This window comes from Microcaecilia unicolor, chromosome 10, assembly GCF_901765095.1.
Source record: "Microcaecilia unicolor chromosome 10, aMicUni1.1, whole genome shotgun sequence".
NCBI classification, from domain to species: domain Eukaryota; kingdom Metazoa; phylum Chordata; class Amphibia; order Gymnophiona; family Siphonopidae; genus Microcaecilia; species Microcaecilia unicolor.
Genome location: NC_044040.1, coordinates 22,947,438 through 22,964,483, shown reverse-complemented (window position 1 = coordinate 22,964,483; position 17,046 = coordinate 22,947,438). Strand labels below are relative to the sequence as shown.

General features: G+C 45.7%; 2 protein-coding genes across 2 annotated transcripts in view; both read left to right on the top strand.

Moving 5' to 3' along the window:
• Positions 1-153: 153 nt before the first annotated feature.
• Positions 154-9,577, top strand: LOC115478621 (ADP-ribosylation factor 5). The gene is made up of 6 exons (XM_030216103.1): positions 154-306; positions 2,542-2,622; positions 6,682-6,791; positions 7,029-7,100; positions 7,587-7,712; positions 7,879-9,577. Exons 1-6 carry the CDS (start codon positions 240-242, stop codon positions 7,963-7,965), a joined length of 543 nt encoding a protein of 180 aa, XP_030071963.1. The 5' UTR covers positions 154-239; the 3' UTR covers positions 7,966-9,577.
• A 7,003-nt stretch (positions 9,578-16,580) lies between these two features.
• LOC115479021 (protein FAM71F1-like) overlaps positions 16,581-17,046 on the top strand; it is a gene marked incomplete at its 5' end in the record, with an annotated part of 35,316 nt that continues 34,850 nt past the window's right edge. The window contains one exon of the mRNA XM_030216731.1: positions 16,581-16,766. Within this exon, the coding sequence (XP_030072591.1) occupies positions 16,581-16,766 (186 nt within the window). The remainder of the gene's footprint in view (positions 16,767-17,046) is intronic.

Below are 17,046 nucleotides of genomic sequence, written 5' to 3'. Positions count from 1 at the left end.
TTCGCCCTAACCAAAGAGGTTAGCTGAAACTCTTGGGCCCAACAATGGCAACAGTTACGGAAGGGGGCGGGGCTATGCTAATGAGCTGCGCCTGCGAATGTGAATTGATTCCTTCGAGGCGGCGAGTACCCTTTGGGGCTGACGTCCTTCGCTCCTGTTGGTCGGCGACAGTGTGGGTGGGACACAGCTGGAGCCGGAAGCGGAAGGTGGGACGGAAGAGAGAGCGAGCGCGAGCAGCCATGGGTCTCACCATCTCTTCTATTTTCACCCGTCTCTTTGGCAAGAAGCAGATGCGGATTCTTATGGGTGAGTTCCTCAGACCTGGGGCTGCTTCTCCTTCCTGGTCCACTATATCCCTAGCGCTTTCCTTCCTGTTCTGCTCTCTGGTGCTGGCTTTTGTTCTGTTTTATCTCGAGCTGATAATGTGATAAAAGAGGTCACTGAGCACCGACCGCTGAGGGTTTTATTAGTAGTGCTAAGACTTGATTTGAACTTGGGAGCAATTGACCCCAGTGCGACCCTTAGTGCAGGGGTAGGTAACTCCGGTCCTCGAGAGCCGCAGGCAGGTTTTCAGGATATCCACAATGAATATGCAGGAGATAGATCTGCAAGCACTGCCTCCATGGTATGCAAATCTATCTCCTGCATATTCATTGTGGATATCCTGAAAACCTGACCTGCCAGCGCAGTGGCGTTCCTTGCCTGGATGGCACCTGGGGCGGATCGCCTATGCGCCCCCCCCCCCCCCCCGCACTATCCTCGCCTCCCAACCACCAGCCCTGCCTCCCAACCACCGGCTCTGGCACAGACCGTACAAGTCTGTCTAGCACTATCCCCGCCTCCCAACCACCAGTCCCGCTTCCCGATCTTGACTGAGCTCCTGAGGATCCATTCCTTCAGCACAGGATTCTTTTATGCTTATCCCACGCATGTTTGAATTCCGTTACCGTTTTCATTTCCACCACCTCTCGCGGGAGGGCATTCCAAGCATCCACTATTCTCTCCGTGAAAAAATACTTCCTGACATTTTTCTTGAGTCTGCCCCCCCTTCAATCTCATTTCATGTCTTCTCATTCTACCATCTTCCCATCTCCGGAAAAGGTTCGTTTGCGGATTAATACCTTTCAGATATTTGAACGTCTGTATCATATCACCCCTGTTTCTCCTTTCCTCTGGGGAATACATGTTCAGGTCAGCAAGTCTCTCCAGAAAAGGTTCGTATGCAGATTGATACCTTAGGCCTGAATTTTAAAGGGAAAAGGGGAGAGAGCTGGTAAGTTAACCAAATTATTAAGTGGAAGACATTCTGTCTTATTCCAATTTGTCTTGTAGCCGGATATATGTGTGAGAATGATTCTATTAAATTAAGTATGTGTGGTATAGATTGGGCGGTAGTATAAAGCAGCAAGTTGTCTGCATAAAGGGATAATTTTAACTTCTGAGTATGGAAGTTTAAAACCTTCACTTAGAGGGTGTTGTCATAAGGCAATGGCCAGGGGTTTGATTGTCAAATTGAATAAGGGGGAGTCCTGTCACATGACCCAGATACAGAGAAGGCAGATGGGTTTAGATATAAAATTCGTATCATATGAATAAAATCCTGACCAAAGCCAAACCAGGATAGTACTCTAAATAAATAGGACCATTCTGCTCTGTCAAATGCTTTCTTTGCATCCAGGAACAAGGCAACTAACGATTGGGAAGAGGACTGGGTTAGAGAAAGTAAATTACATAGAAGTCTGGAATTATCAGTGATGGACCTAGTAGCCATGAATGCATGCTGATCCGGGTGAATTAATGAGGGAAGTACGGAGCAAAGTCTTAAGGCTATAATTTTAGCATATATCTTACTGTCCATAGGCCTAAAATTGGCTACATAAACTCAATCTTTGCCAGGTTTCGGCAGAACCACAATTTTAGCTTCAACGAAAGAGCCAACAACCTTTGGATCACTGACAATATGGTTATAAAATACCATTCATTTTTAATTAGAGATCCTCTGTGTTCATCCCATTTCTTTTTGAATTCCTTCACCGTTTTTTTCTCCACCACCTCCCTCATGAGGGCATTCTGGGCATCGACCACCGTCTCCGTGAAAAAGAACTTCCTAACCTTACTCGTAAGTCTACCACTCTTCAACCTGACTTCACGTCTAGGCAGCAGCCATTCTCTCTGTGAAAAAAAATTTCTCAACATTACTTGTAAGTCTGCCACTCCGCAACCTCAATTCACGTTCTCTAGTTTTACTGTTTTCCTTTGTCTGGAAAATATTTGGTTCTGTATTGATACCTTTCAAGTATTAAAATGTCTGTATCATATCTCCCCTGTCTCTCCTCTCTAGGGTATACATATTCAGGTCTTCGTCTTGTCTCATACCATTTTTGTCACCTTTCTCTGGACCCCGTCAAGTCTTTTACATCTTTAGCAATATATGACCTCCTTTATAATGCTTATTCTATAAATAAGCAGTGGATTTTCCCAAGTCCATCTTACTTGGCTGCTCTTTCCCTTCCCTAACGTGCACTTTTTCTCCCCTTTCAGTTGGACTTGATGCTGCTGGTAAGACCACGATCCTGTACAAATTGAAGTTGGGCGAGATAGTTACCACAATTCCCACCATTGGTAAGTGAAAGTCTAGCTGTGTGGGGGTATAGGGAAGAGTAACTCTTCACCTATAGTCTGACTTTGAATTCCATGAGGTTCTGATTACTCTGTTTTACTAACTTTCATTTGCAGTTAAGTATACAGGAGGGATGGAGAAGTAGCCTAGTGGTTAGAATAATTGGCTGAGAAATAGGGAGGCAAGGGCTAGACTCCTCCTCCTCTCACTCTCCTTGTCACTTCACTTTCTAGTATCTCAAGTACAAACTAGATTATTTCTACATGGATTTGGAAAGGTGAGTAGTGAAATTTAAAATACGAATCCAGGCACCATAGATTTTCAAATACAACCAGCACTGATAAGTGGAAAGAGGCTCACTCGTGTCTGCATATTAATATTTAGTATGTAACAGGCAGAAATTATATAAAACTCACTTGGAATTCTTTGCAGGTGTGAACATGGTAGTAGTAATTTCACTTACGTGTTTGTTTAAAACAGGTAACATAGTAAATGATGGCAGAAAAAGACCTGCATGGTCCATCCAGTCTGCCCAACAAGATAAACTCATATGTGCTACTTTTTCTGTATACCCTACTTTGATTTGTACCTGTGCTCTTCAGGGCACAGACTGTATAAGTCTGCCCAGCACTATCCCCGCCTTCTAACCACCAGCCCCGCCTCCCACCACCGGCTCTGGCACAGACTGTATAAGTCTGCCCAGCACTATCCCCGCCTCCCGCCACCGGCTCTGCCACCCAATGTATGCAACATACATGAAAAACATACAGGTGAGATTTTTCTTGGAGGCTAGAATACCATTTATTAGATGATGAAGGATAAGCCATTGAGGATGCAGCAGTACTACTACTACTTAACATTTCTAGAGCTCTACTAGGGTTAGGCAGCGCTGTACAGTTTAACAAAGAAGGACAGTCCCTGCTCGAAGGAGCTTACAATCTAAAGGACGAAATGTCAAATTGGGGCAGTCTAGATTTCCTGAATAGAGGTGTAGTGGTTAGGTGCCGAAGGCAACATTGAAGAGATGGGCTTTGAAGATGGGCAGGGAGGGGGCCTGGCGAATGGTCTCAGGGAGTTTATTCCAAGCATGGGGTGGGGCGAAGCAGAAAGGGCGGAGCCTGGAGTTGGTGGTGGTGGAGAAGGGTACTGAAAGGAGGGATTTGTCTTGAGAGCGGAGGTTACGGGTATGAACGTAAGGGGAGTTCTCTACTATACCATGTATTTTTCACTTTGCTTTGTTATTGTTGCTATGTATCGATTTAATAAAAAGATTTAAATATAAACTAAGCCCTCTTAGAATACCTGTTTTATCTGTACGTAACTCTTTTAATTATGGATTTGTAAAGAAGGGTAATTAAATCCAGCCCTCACAGGCTTCCTCCACTGTGCTCTAGCTGGGCTTCAGTCCACTGCCATCCCAGTTAAACAGCATCCACTTGATCAGGGCCGCTGAGAGGGGGGAGGGGCAAAATCCTCTTGGCCCGGCCTCCAAGGGAAAGCCCAGCACCGGTGAGCTTCTTCTTGCCTGCCTGCTTCCAGTATATGAGCTTTCCAGACCTCATGGGTGTCCTTTTTTCTGCTTTCTGAAGAAGCCATCCATGTGATTTCAAAAGTTCGTATAGTACAATATGGTTGGATTATTCTTTCATCCAATAAAAAGTATCACAATCCACAACAAATCTACATGTTTCCAGAGCCAAAACACCTTGAACTGTTGTCACTTGCTAAGTGTTTTCTTGTTGGAAAATTAAGCAGTGAGTGTTGTGGCTGCCAGAATGAATGTCAAAGTTTAATGTGAAATGCTAGAAGTCCTAATGGAAACAGAGTATCACATGGCAGGGTTTGTAGAGTAGGCTTAAGTAGTAACATCAGCTAGCAACTGGATCTGTCTGACAAGCTGAAGGTACTGAAGGAAACGCAGGTCCTTACATAACCATGTGCGTCTGGTAGGTTCTGCAGGGGACCCAGGATGTCATATGTCCAGACACTGACCACCCTAGTATTGCAGGCTGAATTATTACACATCTTTGGCATGGGCATAGGAGCCAACTTTTCAAAATGATTGGGGGTGCCAATTTTTTTTTTTTTTACAGGGATGCATTTTCTCCCCCCCACCCCCCCAGTACCTTAAATCCCTGTCTGCTGTAGTATTCACCTGGGCAGCTGCCTGCAACCTGCACAAGGACTTCGTCCATGAACAGTCCTGCCCCTCACTAGTTATTCCCATATCTAGCTCATTTATAAATATGTTAAAACGCAGCGGTCCCAGCACAGACCCCTGCACTATCTACCCTTCTCCATTGAGAATACTGACCATTTAACCCTACTCTGTTTTTAATCCACATTAGAATACTACCTCCCATCCCATGACTTTCCAATTTCCTCTGGAGTCTTTCATGAGGTACTTTGTAAAATGCCTTTTGAAAATCCAGATACACAATATTGACCAGCTCACCTTTATCCACATGTTTGTTCACCCCTTCAAAGAAATGTAGTAGATTGGTGAGGCAAGATTTCCCTTCACTAAATCCATATTGGCTTTATCTCATTAATCCATGCTTATGTATATGCTCAGTAATTTTGTTCTTTATAATAGTCTCTACCATTTTGCCCGACACAGACGTCAGGCTCACCCATCTGTAATTTCGCGAATCATCTCTGGAACGTTTTTTAAAAATCGGTGTTACGTTGGCTACCCTCCAATCTTCCGGCACCATGCTTGATTTTAAAGATAAATTACATATTACTAACAATAGTTCCACAAATTCATTTTTCAATTCTATCAATACTCTGGGATGTATACCATCCAATCCTGGTGATTTGCTACTCTTCAATTTGTCAAATTGCCCCATTACATCTTCCAGGTTTACAGAGATTTGATTCAGTTTCTCTAACTCGTCAGCACTGAATACCATTTCTGGCACCGGTGTATCTCCCAAAGTTTCCTCAGTGAAGACCGAAGTAAAGAATTCATTTAATCTCTCTGCTATGACCATGCCTTCCCTGAGTGCCCCTTTTACCCCTTGGTCAACTAGCAGTCCAACAGATTCTTTTGCCGGCTTCTTGCTTTCAATATACCTTAAAAAATATTTACTATGCATTTTTGCCTCCAACGCAATCTTCTTTTCAAAGTCTCTCGTTGCCTTCCTTATCAGCACTTTGCATTTGACTTGCCATTCTTTATGCTGTTTCCTATTATTTTTAGTCAGATCCTTCTTCCGTGTTCTGAAGGATTTTCTTTCAGCTCTAATAGCTTCCTTCACCTCACATTTTAACCAAGCTGGCTGTCGTTTGGTCTTCCTTCCTCCTTTTTTAATACATGGAATATATTTGACCTGGGCTTCCAGGATGGTATTTTTGAACAGCATCCTTGCGCAATGTAAAATTTTGACCTTTGCAGCTGCTCCTCTAAGTTTTGTTTCTTTTTTCACCATTCTTTTCATTTTATCATAGTCTCCTTTTTGAAAGTTAAATGCTAACGTATTGGATTTCCTATATGAACTTACCCCAGAGCTTATATCAAATCTGATCACCATAATCTCCTGCAGTCCATGCTTATAAGCTTGCCAACTCCCTTGATTTTTATCTGAGAATGTACCAAAGTCTTACCACAAATTGCAAGTTGGCATTCTCATGTTTTTTGGTCTTTGCTTCTGAGTAGAGTGCATACATTTCCATACCTATACAAACATGCAGGTCCACCATTTCTTTGACACTACCAGTTTTCCATCCATGCTTTTACTGCTACCCTCTGTATCTGCCCCAGGCATGCATAAGTTCTATCATGCAAAGCAAGAAGCCAATGAGGGATCCAGGGTGAAGACGAGGCCTGTGCTCCTGCACTGGTGTCTCATCACGCACAACAATTTTGCACTTAGCTGGAAGATGTTGTCTGGGATTCATTGCTCTGAGCAATGTCACCATTGAAGCACAGTTTAACTGGCGGAGGAGCACAGCTGTGAGGAAAGCTGTCGCCTCTGGTTGCTCACCCTGTGTTCAGGATAATTCTAACAACTGCACAATTGTGTCTTAAAAAATCTGTCTCTTGCTTTTTTTTTCAGGTTTCAATGTGGAGACGGTTGAATATAAAAACATATGCTTTACAGTATGGGATGTAGGTGGCCAGGACAAAATCCGGCCTTTGTGGAGACATTACTTCCAAAATACTCAGGTATGCAAGCGGTTAAGGGCTTTTAGGGTAGACAGGGCATCATAGGTGTAAGCGACTGAGGGGTCTTGGTGAACACTAGAATTACTACATAACACCCAGAAATAAGAGCATTGAAGAGTGTCTGTGTAAAATACAAATATAATCTTCTTTCTCTGTGGGGTTCTTTTGCCTTCCTCCATGGGGCTTGGTCTTGTTTGTGTTGTGTGCTCTGTTGTAATATGTAAACTTCCTTTCCAGGGACTGATTTTTGTGGTGGACAGCAATGACCGTGAGCGAGTACAAGAGTCAGCGGAGGAGCTGCAGAAGATGGTGAGGGGATTCAGGCTCAGACAACAGAGTCTGGTCCAATACTCTCAGGTTTTTTGGATGAGGGATATGCAGAGAAATGTAAGGGGACTTTGGACATTCATTGGTGAGCAGGAGTAGCCCAAAGGAGAGAGGCAACAAAAAAAACCAACCCAAGGAACCCCCCCCCCCCCCCCCAAAAAAAAAAAAAAAACCCAGAGGATTCCAGGATGTTACTATGTAGGACCTTTAATACAGTCATCAATATCAGCCCATCAAGGACCCTCACTCCTTTTGTACTGTTCGTACGTCCGTGAGGCTCCTGGGCCAGGAGCAGTGCCAGATCTGGGGCTTGGGAGGGTAGGGTTTTCCTGTTTGTCGTGGGCATGGCCACCAGTGGGAGGTCTTTAGCTGAACTGAATATATAAATTTGCATATCTAGGCCAACGTGCAGGCTCTCGCATCTGATGATCAGCTCTAACACTAGGTTTCCTGTCTTTCCTCTTTCAGTTGCAAGAAGATGAATTGCGTGATGCTGTGCTACTCATCTTTGCCAACAAGCAGGATTTACCCAATGCAATGGCGGTCAGTGAGCTGACAGACAAGCTGGGACTACAGAGCCTTCGCAGTCGTACTGTACGTGTCACCTTTGTTGCTTAGAACATTTCCCTACCCACTCCTTCTATCCAACTCTAATCAGCAGTGGGAGTGCTGCTTCTGCCAGACTCCTCTCGCATCCCATTTCCCCTCCTTCCTGCCTGTCCTGGTTAACAGCTTCTGACCGTAATTTCTTATCTTACAGTGGTTCGTCCAGGCAACCTGTGCAACCCAGGGCACCGGCCTTTATGAAGGTCTGGACTGGCTATCTTATGAGCTCTCCAAGCGTTAGAGAGACCAGCAGCACTCTTACACAGAATATATCTATAATTTGTTTTCAACTTTGGCCTCATCTGGATTATCGTAACTGGTAGAACTGGAAACTCCCCAAGTATCTTACTGGCATTTACTTCTGCCTCCTGCAGCCAGGGCAGCCCCTGGCTTTGACTCAGTAGCACTGCAGCAGCGGAGGAGGACAAGGAGAAAGCAGGGACAGTATTTCTCAGCCAGAGGCTCACAGCAAGGACACTGTATCTGAACTTCAAAGTCTGTGGGTGATCTGTTTACTCCTAACAAACACTCCCTGATTTTTTTTCCCCCCCCCTGTTCATAGAATGGTTTTGTGCTGAGAGGGTGGGGTGGGAAGGAGCTCTGGGTGGGTTTGGTTTAGTAAGTTTGGCTCTGGATGAGTCCTCTTGTTGAGCAGATGATGGCACTTCTTTTACACATGGCTTTTAGACCCTCCAGGCTCTGGTGCCACTGGGTCCCTTGAAATTGGATTCTGCTTCAGTGGAGGTGGGGTGGGTGGGAGGGGAGGGAGAATATGTGTGCGTTTTTAATGTTTGTGTAGGAGGAGATTTGTCTGTTTATGCTTAGTGTGAACAGCTGGCTCTGTATGTTGAGAAATATAATACTTGAAAAGAAAAGGCATACAGGCCTGGTGGATGTTGGGCACTGCTGCTTTATGCTGGGCTTACCCTGTGGTAGGTCTGTGATTCTTTGCAGACTGTGTTTTCTGCGCTCTCGCCGCATGTCCGAAGACTCGCTGTGGTGGGATGTCTTGAAGCTTAGAAGATAACAGAATCTGCTTGGTGATTAGTCCGTGCCCTCTTAAAATTTAAGCAATCTAGTTTAGTTTGTAGAATAAACATAGCCTGCTTGCCGGCCGGCTGCTACCTTGCGCTGTGCTTCTGTTGTATTGAGACTGGGAATGATGGCTAGCCTGTGTTCCTCTGCAAGTCCCAATCCTAACACCCTCCAGTTCCCTTGTTTGCCACATGTGAAGGCTTGAATTGGGCTGGTATGACACTGTCACAGCCACCGTGAGGTTCCCATGCTAATAGTATAGGAATCAAACAGCAGCAAGGGTGTGGATGCTCCTGCCTATCACTCCACTTATTTAACTTAAACACAACTTTTGTCCCAGCCTTTTCATCCTTCCTTCTTTGTAAATATACTGCTTAAAATCATTTCTGGCTCTTCTGCAGATAAGAATCATTTCTACCAGTCTGAATGCTGCTGTCGTGCATTACTACTGCTCTGAGGGGCCGATGCACAAAGCTTACAATGCTAGGAACATCCGATTTTTGACTGGTTCTATCCAGTTTAGCGGGCATGTTATTTAGTGAGTAATGCACAAAGGGGTTCTGTGTCCATCTTTATCGATTGTAGTAGCAGGCAATGGTAGTCCTATGCAAATGTATTACAGCGAGCTGATTAGTATTAAAATGAGCATTCCGAGCAATGCACAGAAAGGAGTGTCTACCTTTTAACGTGCAAAATTTCCTTGAGGTCTGGAGCTGTCGTTATGTGACTTATGGGAGAAGCAACCTGCTTGCATTTTTCAATAGCAAAACTTATGCAAGAGCAGAGAACAGCTTAGAGGGGTGAAGAAACTAAACAGAGTGGGGGGGGGGGGGGGGGGTGTCTTTCGGCAAGGAGGAGATTTTTTTTCAATAGCAAATTGTTCTGATGCTGGCTCCACCTTCCTCCTGCAACTTACTTGCCTTCCCTCAGGCTGCCTCCTATGATTTTGCTTGGAAATCTCTCCCTTGCTGAAAGCTGCCCCCCCCCACCCACCCAGCTGACATCATAGGGGCTTTCCTCCAGCTGATTGGCTGTCTGCTTGTTTCTCTGCCCCCCCTACCAGCTGACATTGTAGGGGCAGATGGAGGGGGCGGAGAAACAATTAGCCAATTGGCTGGGGAAAAGCATCTGTGAGGTCAGCTGGGGGCGGAGAAACCAGCAGACAGCCACTTGGCTGGGGAAAGCCCCTATGATGTCAGCTGAGAGGGGGGCATTCAGCAAGGAGGCGATTCCCAAATGAGAATCGGCGGGGGGGGGGGGGGGGGGCAGCCTGAGGGGAAGGCAAGTAACCTGCAGGAGGAAGGTTCAGCCAGAATCAGAGAACTGCAGGGGAAAGGAGACGGGCACAGTGGAGCCAGCAAATACTGCAGGGAAAGGAGAGAGTACAGCTGCGGGATGCCTGGTCATGCGCAGAACATGGGCACTTACCGTGCTGCTTATTTCCTAGGCAGTGGCATTCCTGGCCTTGATGACACCCGGGGTGGAGCGCCGGTGTGCCCCCCCCCCCCCCCCCCCCCCGCTAAATGACACCTTCCCCCCCTCAGGCGAAATGACACCCCCCCCCCCGGGTGCACGCTGCTGGGGGGGGGGGGCCCGCGGCGCGTGCCTACTCCAAGTTCGCTAAACTTCGCTTCAGCTCTCTCTGCCTTGGAACAGGAAGTAACCTGTTTCGGGGCAGAGGGAGCTGCAGCGAACGAGCGACGACGTTTAGTGAACTCGGAGCAGGCGCGCGCCGCAGCACCCCCCCCCCCCAGCGGCGCGCACCTGAGGCGGACCGCCCCCCCTCCTTGGTACGCCACTGGTCCTAGGTGATTTCCCTGCCGAGCTGCTTGCTAAATTTATGTGAATCTCATTTGCATGCGATTTCCTTTGAGCATTGCTTGCTATTTTCAAAATCGGTAACTTCTACTGAGGATCTAAACGGACACAGTTTTTAACGGGGACTTTTGAGCATCTGCCCCTGAATTACACTTTGTCCTCGTTCTCCCAGTATTTGGCTTCAAGGCCTGCTCCACTTGTCATTTTGAGGCAAGGCAAAGACCCTCCTCTGAGTTAATAACAGGATGTATTTGCAATATTTTTGCAAATATCCCTCGCATGCACAAAATGCTGCAGCACAGTGTATGCATGGCACAGGTGACAGCAGCAGTGCATGCTTCCCTTATCCTCACTGTCCAGCTACAGAATTACATACGTCCTAGCGGCAGCAGACCAAGGTGTTTTGGTCTTCTACAAAAGTTTAGATTCTCTGTGAATTGTGGTGAATGAATTGGATAAAGGATTCACCCAATTCTATTGCATTACATGATCCTTTGAAACTACATGGATGACTTCGGCTGGCAGGAAAAAGGGACCACATGGTCTGGAAAGTTCACCTTCATAAAGATGGTTAATAAATCCTAATAAGTAAATAACATACTGAATCCTCTCTATAGGGCCAGCCCTACAATAGGTGTCTTCTCAGGGTGGTACAAAACTGAGGCCAGCATGGTGTGGCACTCAGCAGCTGCAGGCCTGTCGCATCCCATGCCCTCTGAACACGGTATCTTGGAGGGGGTGGGATTCTTCAGGTCTTCAGCACACACATTGGCTCATGGTCCACGGGCTGGCCTGGTGGAGGGTGTCAGTGGTGGCAGCAGCAACACAGCTCCAGGTAGAGAAGGGGCAATGCTGGGCGCTTCAGGGAGGAAAGGTGGATGCTGCACACTTGGGCTATTAGAAAAAGGGAGGATGCTGGATATTGGGGGGGGGCGCTAGAGCTGTCTCTGGCAGGTGCACAAGGTTGAAGGCTCACCTAGTGTGTCATACACCCTTGAGCCAGCCCTGCCTCTTTGGATTATTCTTTGTGATGTAATAAATGGTATTCTAATCTGCAAGGAAGAATAAATGTGCATGTTTTTTCATATGTGTTCCACTCCTATGTTTAACACACACACAAGTGAAGTGAAATTACTACCACCATATACACACCTGCAAAAGATTCCAGGTGATTGTATATAGTGAGAATATGCAGCGGGGGAGAAGCAAACTGGAGCATTCACCGAAGTGTTGGGGTCAATAGCAGTTACCAGCATGTTATAGTTTCCAGAGCAACATAGTATATGACGGCAGATAAAGACCCAGATGGTCTATCTAGTTCACCCAATATGGTGGCTAGAGCCGTACCTGCCATTCCGTGCCAGTTACGCTCTGTCAAGATCAAATACCGGTACCACAACTAGGCCAGTCACGAAATCGTGGAAGAGTAGTTTTATCATTTTGGTTGCGGCATAGTCATTCATTGTCAATACTTGATTAAACTAGCAATCCAACAATGGTGGAAACTGACATTATTTTACTTGCTATCACCCTTAAGTTGCCTCTCCTTTCCCTCAGATACACTCATAGCATGTGATATGAATCCGACACAAAAAAACGTACACTTATTCTTGATCTATTCCTGCTGTTCTCGGGTCACAGGTCTGCCGGCCCTGGTCCTACTTCCCAATCACTGGAGTTGCTATCGAAGCCTACTCCAGCCCACCCAAATTTGTATTTCCATAATCAGGACACACACTGTAAAAGTCTGCCCTGTTTTGCCATACTTGGGACACAGACTGTAGAACACCATCCATTACTGACCTTACTTCCCTACTAATGGACATGTTTTGTTTTCATTCCCTCCTGTGCATTTTTTCATTCTCTCACCATTTATTCACAGACTTGATATACTGTAATTCAAATAAATGGCAGCAGATTAGAACATGTTTATTAGAAAAGAGAAAATGAAGTAAGAGAGGAGGGAGCATGAAGGAAAGTGCTGGTTACTGAGGCCATTGCTTGGGCCTGTTGGCTGACTGGTCCTGGGAGTCTCTGCCACTGGATAAGTACATAAGTATTGCCATACTGGGCCAGACCAAAGGTCCATCAAACCCAGCATCCTGTTTCCAACGGTGGCCAATCCAGATCACAAATACCTGGCAAGATCCCAAAAAAGTACAATACATTTTATGCTGCTTATCCTAGAAATAAGCAGTAGATTTTCCCTGTCCATTTTAATAATGGCTTATGGACTTTTCTTTTAGGAAGCTAGCCAAACCTTTTTTAAACCCCACTAAGCTAACTGCTTTTACTACATCCTCTGGCAACTAATTCCAGAGTTTAATTACACATTGAGTGAAGAAATATTTTCTCTGATTTGTTTTAAATGTACTACTTTGTAGCTTCATTGCGTGCCCCCTAGTTCTAGTATTTTTTGAAAGCGTAAACAATCGATTCATGTCTACCCAGTCAATTCCACTCAGTATTTTATATACCTCTATCATATCTCAAGTCACTTAACCCTCCATTGCCCCTGGTACAAAATAAGTACCTGAATGTATGTAAACCGCTTTGAATGTAGTTGCAGAAACCTCAGAAAGGCGGTATATCAAGTCCCATTTCCCTTTCCCTCTTTCCCTCGCCTCAGCCGTCTCTTCTCCAAGCTGAAGAGCCCTAGCCCCTTTAGCCTTTCCTGTCATCCCATCCCCTTTATCATTTTCGTCACCATTTTCTAATTCCACCATATCTTTTTTGAAATGCGGTGACCAGAACTGCACACAATATTTGAGGTGCGATCACACCATGGAGCGCTACAAAGGCATTATAACGTCCTCATTTTTGTTTCCATTCCTTTCCTAATAATATCTAACATTCTATTTGCTTTCTAGCTGCAGAAACCTCAGAAAGGCGGTATATCAAGTCCCATTTCCCTTTCCCTCGCCTCAGCCGTCTCTTCTCCAAGCTGAAGAGCCCTAGCCGCTTTAGCCTTTCCTGTCGTCCCATCCCCTTTATCATTTTCGTCACCCTTTTCTAATTCCACTATATCTTTTTTGAAATGCGGTGACCAGAACTGCACACAATATTTGAGGTGCGATCACACCATGGAGCGCTACAATGGCATTATAACGTCCTCATTTTGTTTTCCATTCCTTTCCTAATAATATCTAACATTCTATTTGCTTTCTAGCTGCCACTGCACACTGAGCAGAGGGTTTCAACGTATCATGACCTAGATCCCTTTCCTGGTCGATGACTCCTAATGTGGAACCTTGCATTACGTAGTTATGTTTCGGGTTCCTCGTTCCCAGATGCATCACTTTGCACTTGCTCACATTAAATGCCATCTGCCATTTAGTCGCCCAGTCTCCCAGTCTTGTAAGGTCCTCTTGTAATTTTTCACAATCCTCTTACGATTAAACAACTTTGAATAACTTTGTGTCATTAGCAAATTTAATTACCTCACTAGTTATGCCCATCTCTGGATCATTTTATAAATATGTTAAAAAGCAACAGTCCCAGCACAGACCCCTGGGGAGCCCCAATATCTACCCTTCTCCTTTGAAAATACTGACCATTTAACCCTACTCTTGTATCTTTTAATCAGTTTTTAATCCACAATAGGACACTGCCTCCTATCCCATGACTCTAATTTCCTCTGGCATCTTCATGAGGTACTCTGTCAAATGCCTTTTGAAAATCCAGATACACAATATCGACCGGCTCACCTTTATCCCATGTTTGTTCAACCCTTCAAAGAAATGTAGATTGGTGAGGTAAGATTTCCTTTCACTAAATCCATGTTGGCTTTAATCCATGTTTTTGAATATGCTCTGTAATTTTGTTCTTTATAATAGTGTCTACCATTTTGCCTGGCACTGATGTCAGGCTCACTGGTCTATAATTTCCCGGATCACCTCTGGAACCTTTTTAAAAAATCGGCATTACATTGGCCACCCTCCAGTCATCCGGTACCATGCTTGATTTCTGAGCTGGTGCCCCTTCCACCTCCTAGGTAACACATCTCTCAGGCCTAGTGACCATCTCTAACAACTACCCAGCAGATGTAAGCACATCCTGTGTTTAACCTATCCTGGTTCCTCTATTTCACAAGTGAATTATCTCAGTGGGAGCAATCCCTCTCGCCTCAAGGCACAGATAGTTCAGCAGGAAGGATTTCCCCAAGCATCTTTCAAAACATAGCAGGAAAGCTCTCAGGATTGGTTCTTCCCTTTAGGCAATCTAGGCACCAAAAGCTTGTTTCTAAACAGCATAAACAACCCCTCCCCCCCCCCCCCCCCCCCCCCCCCCCCCCCCCCACACACACACACTTGTTGCTCTCTGCTCCAGCTGTTCCCCTGCTAGGCAATGTGTAGGGAACAGGAGAACATGGATTTAAAGCTAGAGTGGAAGAGCCACTCTCTAATCTAGCCACTTGCCTCTTATATAGGAAGAGAGAGTATGAGGCTGGAGTAAATGGTCCTAGTATTCAAAGCAACTTAAGTGAGCAGGAGAGGATCCTGCTGTTTAAAATGCACTCAGCTGGCCAGCTGCTGATATTCAGCGGCACATAACGGGGTGGTGCTTCTGAATATTGGCACTAACGGGCCATCTAAAAACTGGAGAGGGGCTTACAAGGGAGGAGCCAGGAGTTATGCAGGTTCTGGCAGTATTCAGGGCTGTAGCCTGTATAGCTAACTGGGCATGTAGGACTGCATAAATAGCAATCTTAACCTTGTCCAGTTAGTGATGAGGGTGCTGGCACTGAATATCAGCCAGCACCTGCATAACTACCAAACTGTGGCCTGATGCTGATTCCCCTTCCCTCCCACCTCCTCCCCTCTACCCTGCCCCTCAACAGGCAAACCCTACCCTGGACATCCTCACCCCCTAGTAGGCCCCTCAGTCCTACCTTTCAACTCCCTGGTGGTCCAGGGTCATTTGGACATAAGCAGTGCCCACTTGCTATTGCCCATCATGGGTTCTTCAGTAAAATGACTGCCATGACCTCTAGCAGTATCCATGAAAGACTTCTGCTAGAGGATATGGCATCTATTTTGCCATATTCATATGCAATGGGCAGGAGTGAGTGGGCTCTCTCCTGCCCTGATGACCCTTGGAACAGCAGGGAGTTGAAATGTAGGTCTAGGGGACCTACTAGTAGGTCCAGGTTAGGGCCTGATGGAGGATCGGAATAGGGGACTGCCCATTTGTAGGGGTTGCCTCTCAACCCTCATCTCCCCTTACGTTCCTACCCGTACCCTCCGCTCTCAAGACAAATCCCTCCTTTCCGTACCCTTCACCACCGCCAACTCCAGACTCTGCCCTTTTTGCCTCGCCTCACCCCACGTGTGGAACAAACTCCCCAAGCCCATACGACAGGCCCCCTCCCTGCCCATCTTCAAATCTCTGCTTAAAGCCCACCTCTTCAATGTCGCCTTCGGCACCTAACCTCTACACCTCTGCCCAGGAAACCTAGACTTGACATTTCGTTCCTTAGATTGTAAGCTCCTTTGAGCAGGGACCGTCCTTCTTTGTTTATTTTGTACAGCGCTGCGTAACCCTAGTAGCACTCTAGAAATGTTAAGTAGTAGTAGTAGTAGTAGGGTTGGGTCATGTGGAGCCTAGGGTAGGTTTGTCCAGTACAATGTGTTTGTTTTCCAGTGCAAAACCATAGTGAAGAAATAGAAGCTACAATAGAAATACAGAACTTTCTCAAATGAATTACACCACCTCTTTCCATTTCAACTCTTGAGTTCTTCTGCAGCTACCAGAACTTTGCTGCTCTTCATAAACTGTTGCCCATGGTTTCCTAGGCTTTCTGTTTATACTGGTGTGGGCATTACCTTGTCCTTGTGACATGACCTAGGTCTTATGACATCAGAGTCTGACAGGAAATGAATCACAGCAATTTGTGCCTACAAGTGGGGTTCTTCCCAAAAGCCTTGGGTCCATGCCAGCCTTGAGCATCCTTGTATAAGAGCAAAGCAGTGTGCTATGGAACCCTGAATTGGCCATGCCTTGTGTGGAATGGCACGGTTCTATGGGTTCAAGCTAGATCCTAAGTTCAACGAAACAGGGATCTCACCTGAAGAAGGGAGCATTGGTGTGGAGCTTGGGGTGGAAAATGGGGACCTCTATCAACTCCTCAGAACTCAAGACTACAACCTCTTTAGCAATTCTGCTATGTTGGAGAGTGATTTTCTCCAGGTATGACTATTGTGTGCACACTGTGCATTCTGGGTCTGGTATTTCTGTTTATCCAATGCAATCTGGTTCTAAGAGCTCCAGTTCTCAGCACATTCTGGACTTGTTACTCTAAACAGTATATTTTGGTCTATAAGGGCCTTCCTTATTCTTTAACACATAGGAAGATTTAAAATACAGATTTAAGATAGGAAGATTTAAAATACATCTTTAATGTTGCAGAGACCACTGACTGTAATATGTGGGGGTTAAACCTTGATGTGTGCTACTTATCTTCTGCATC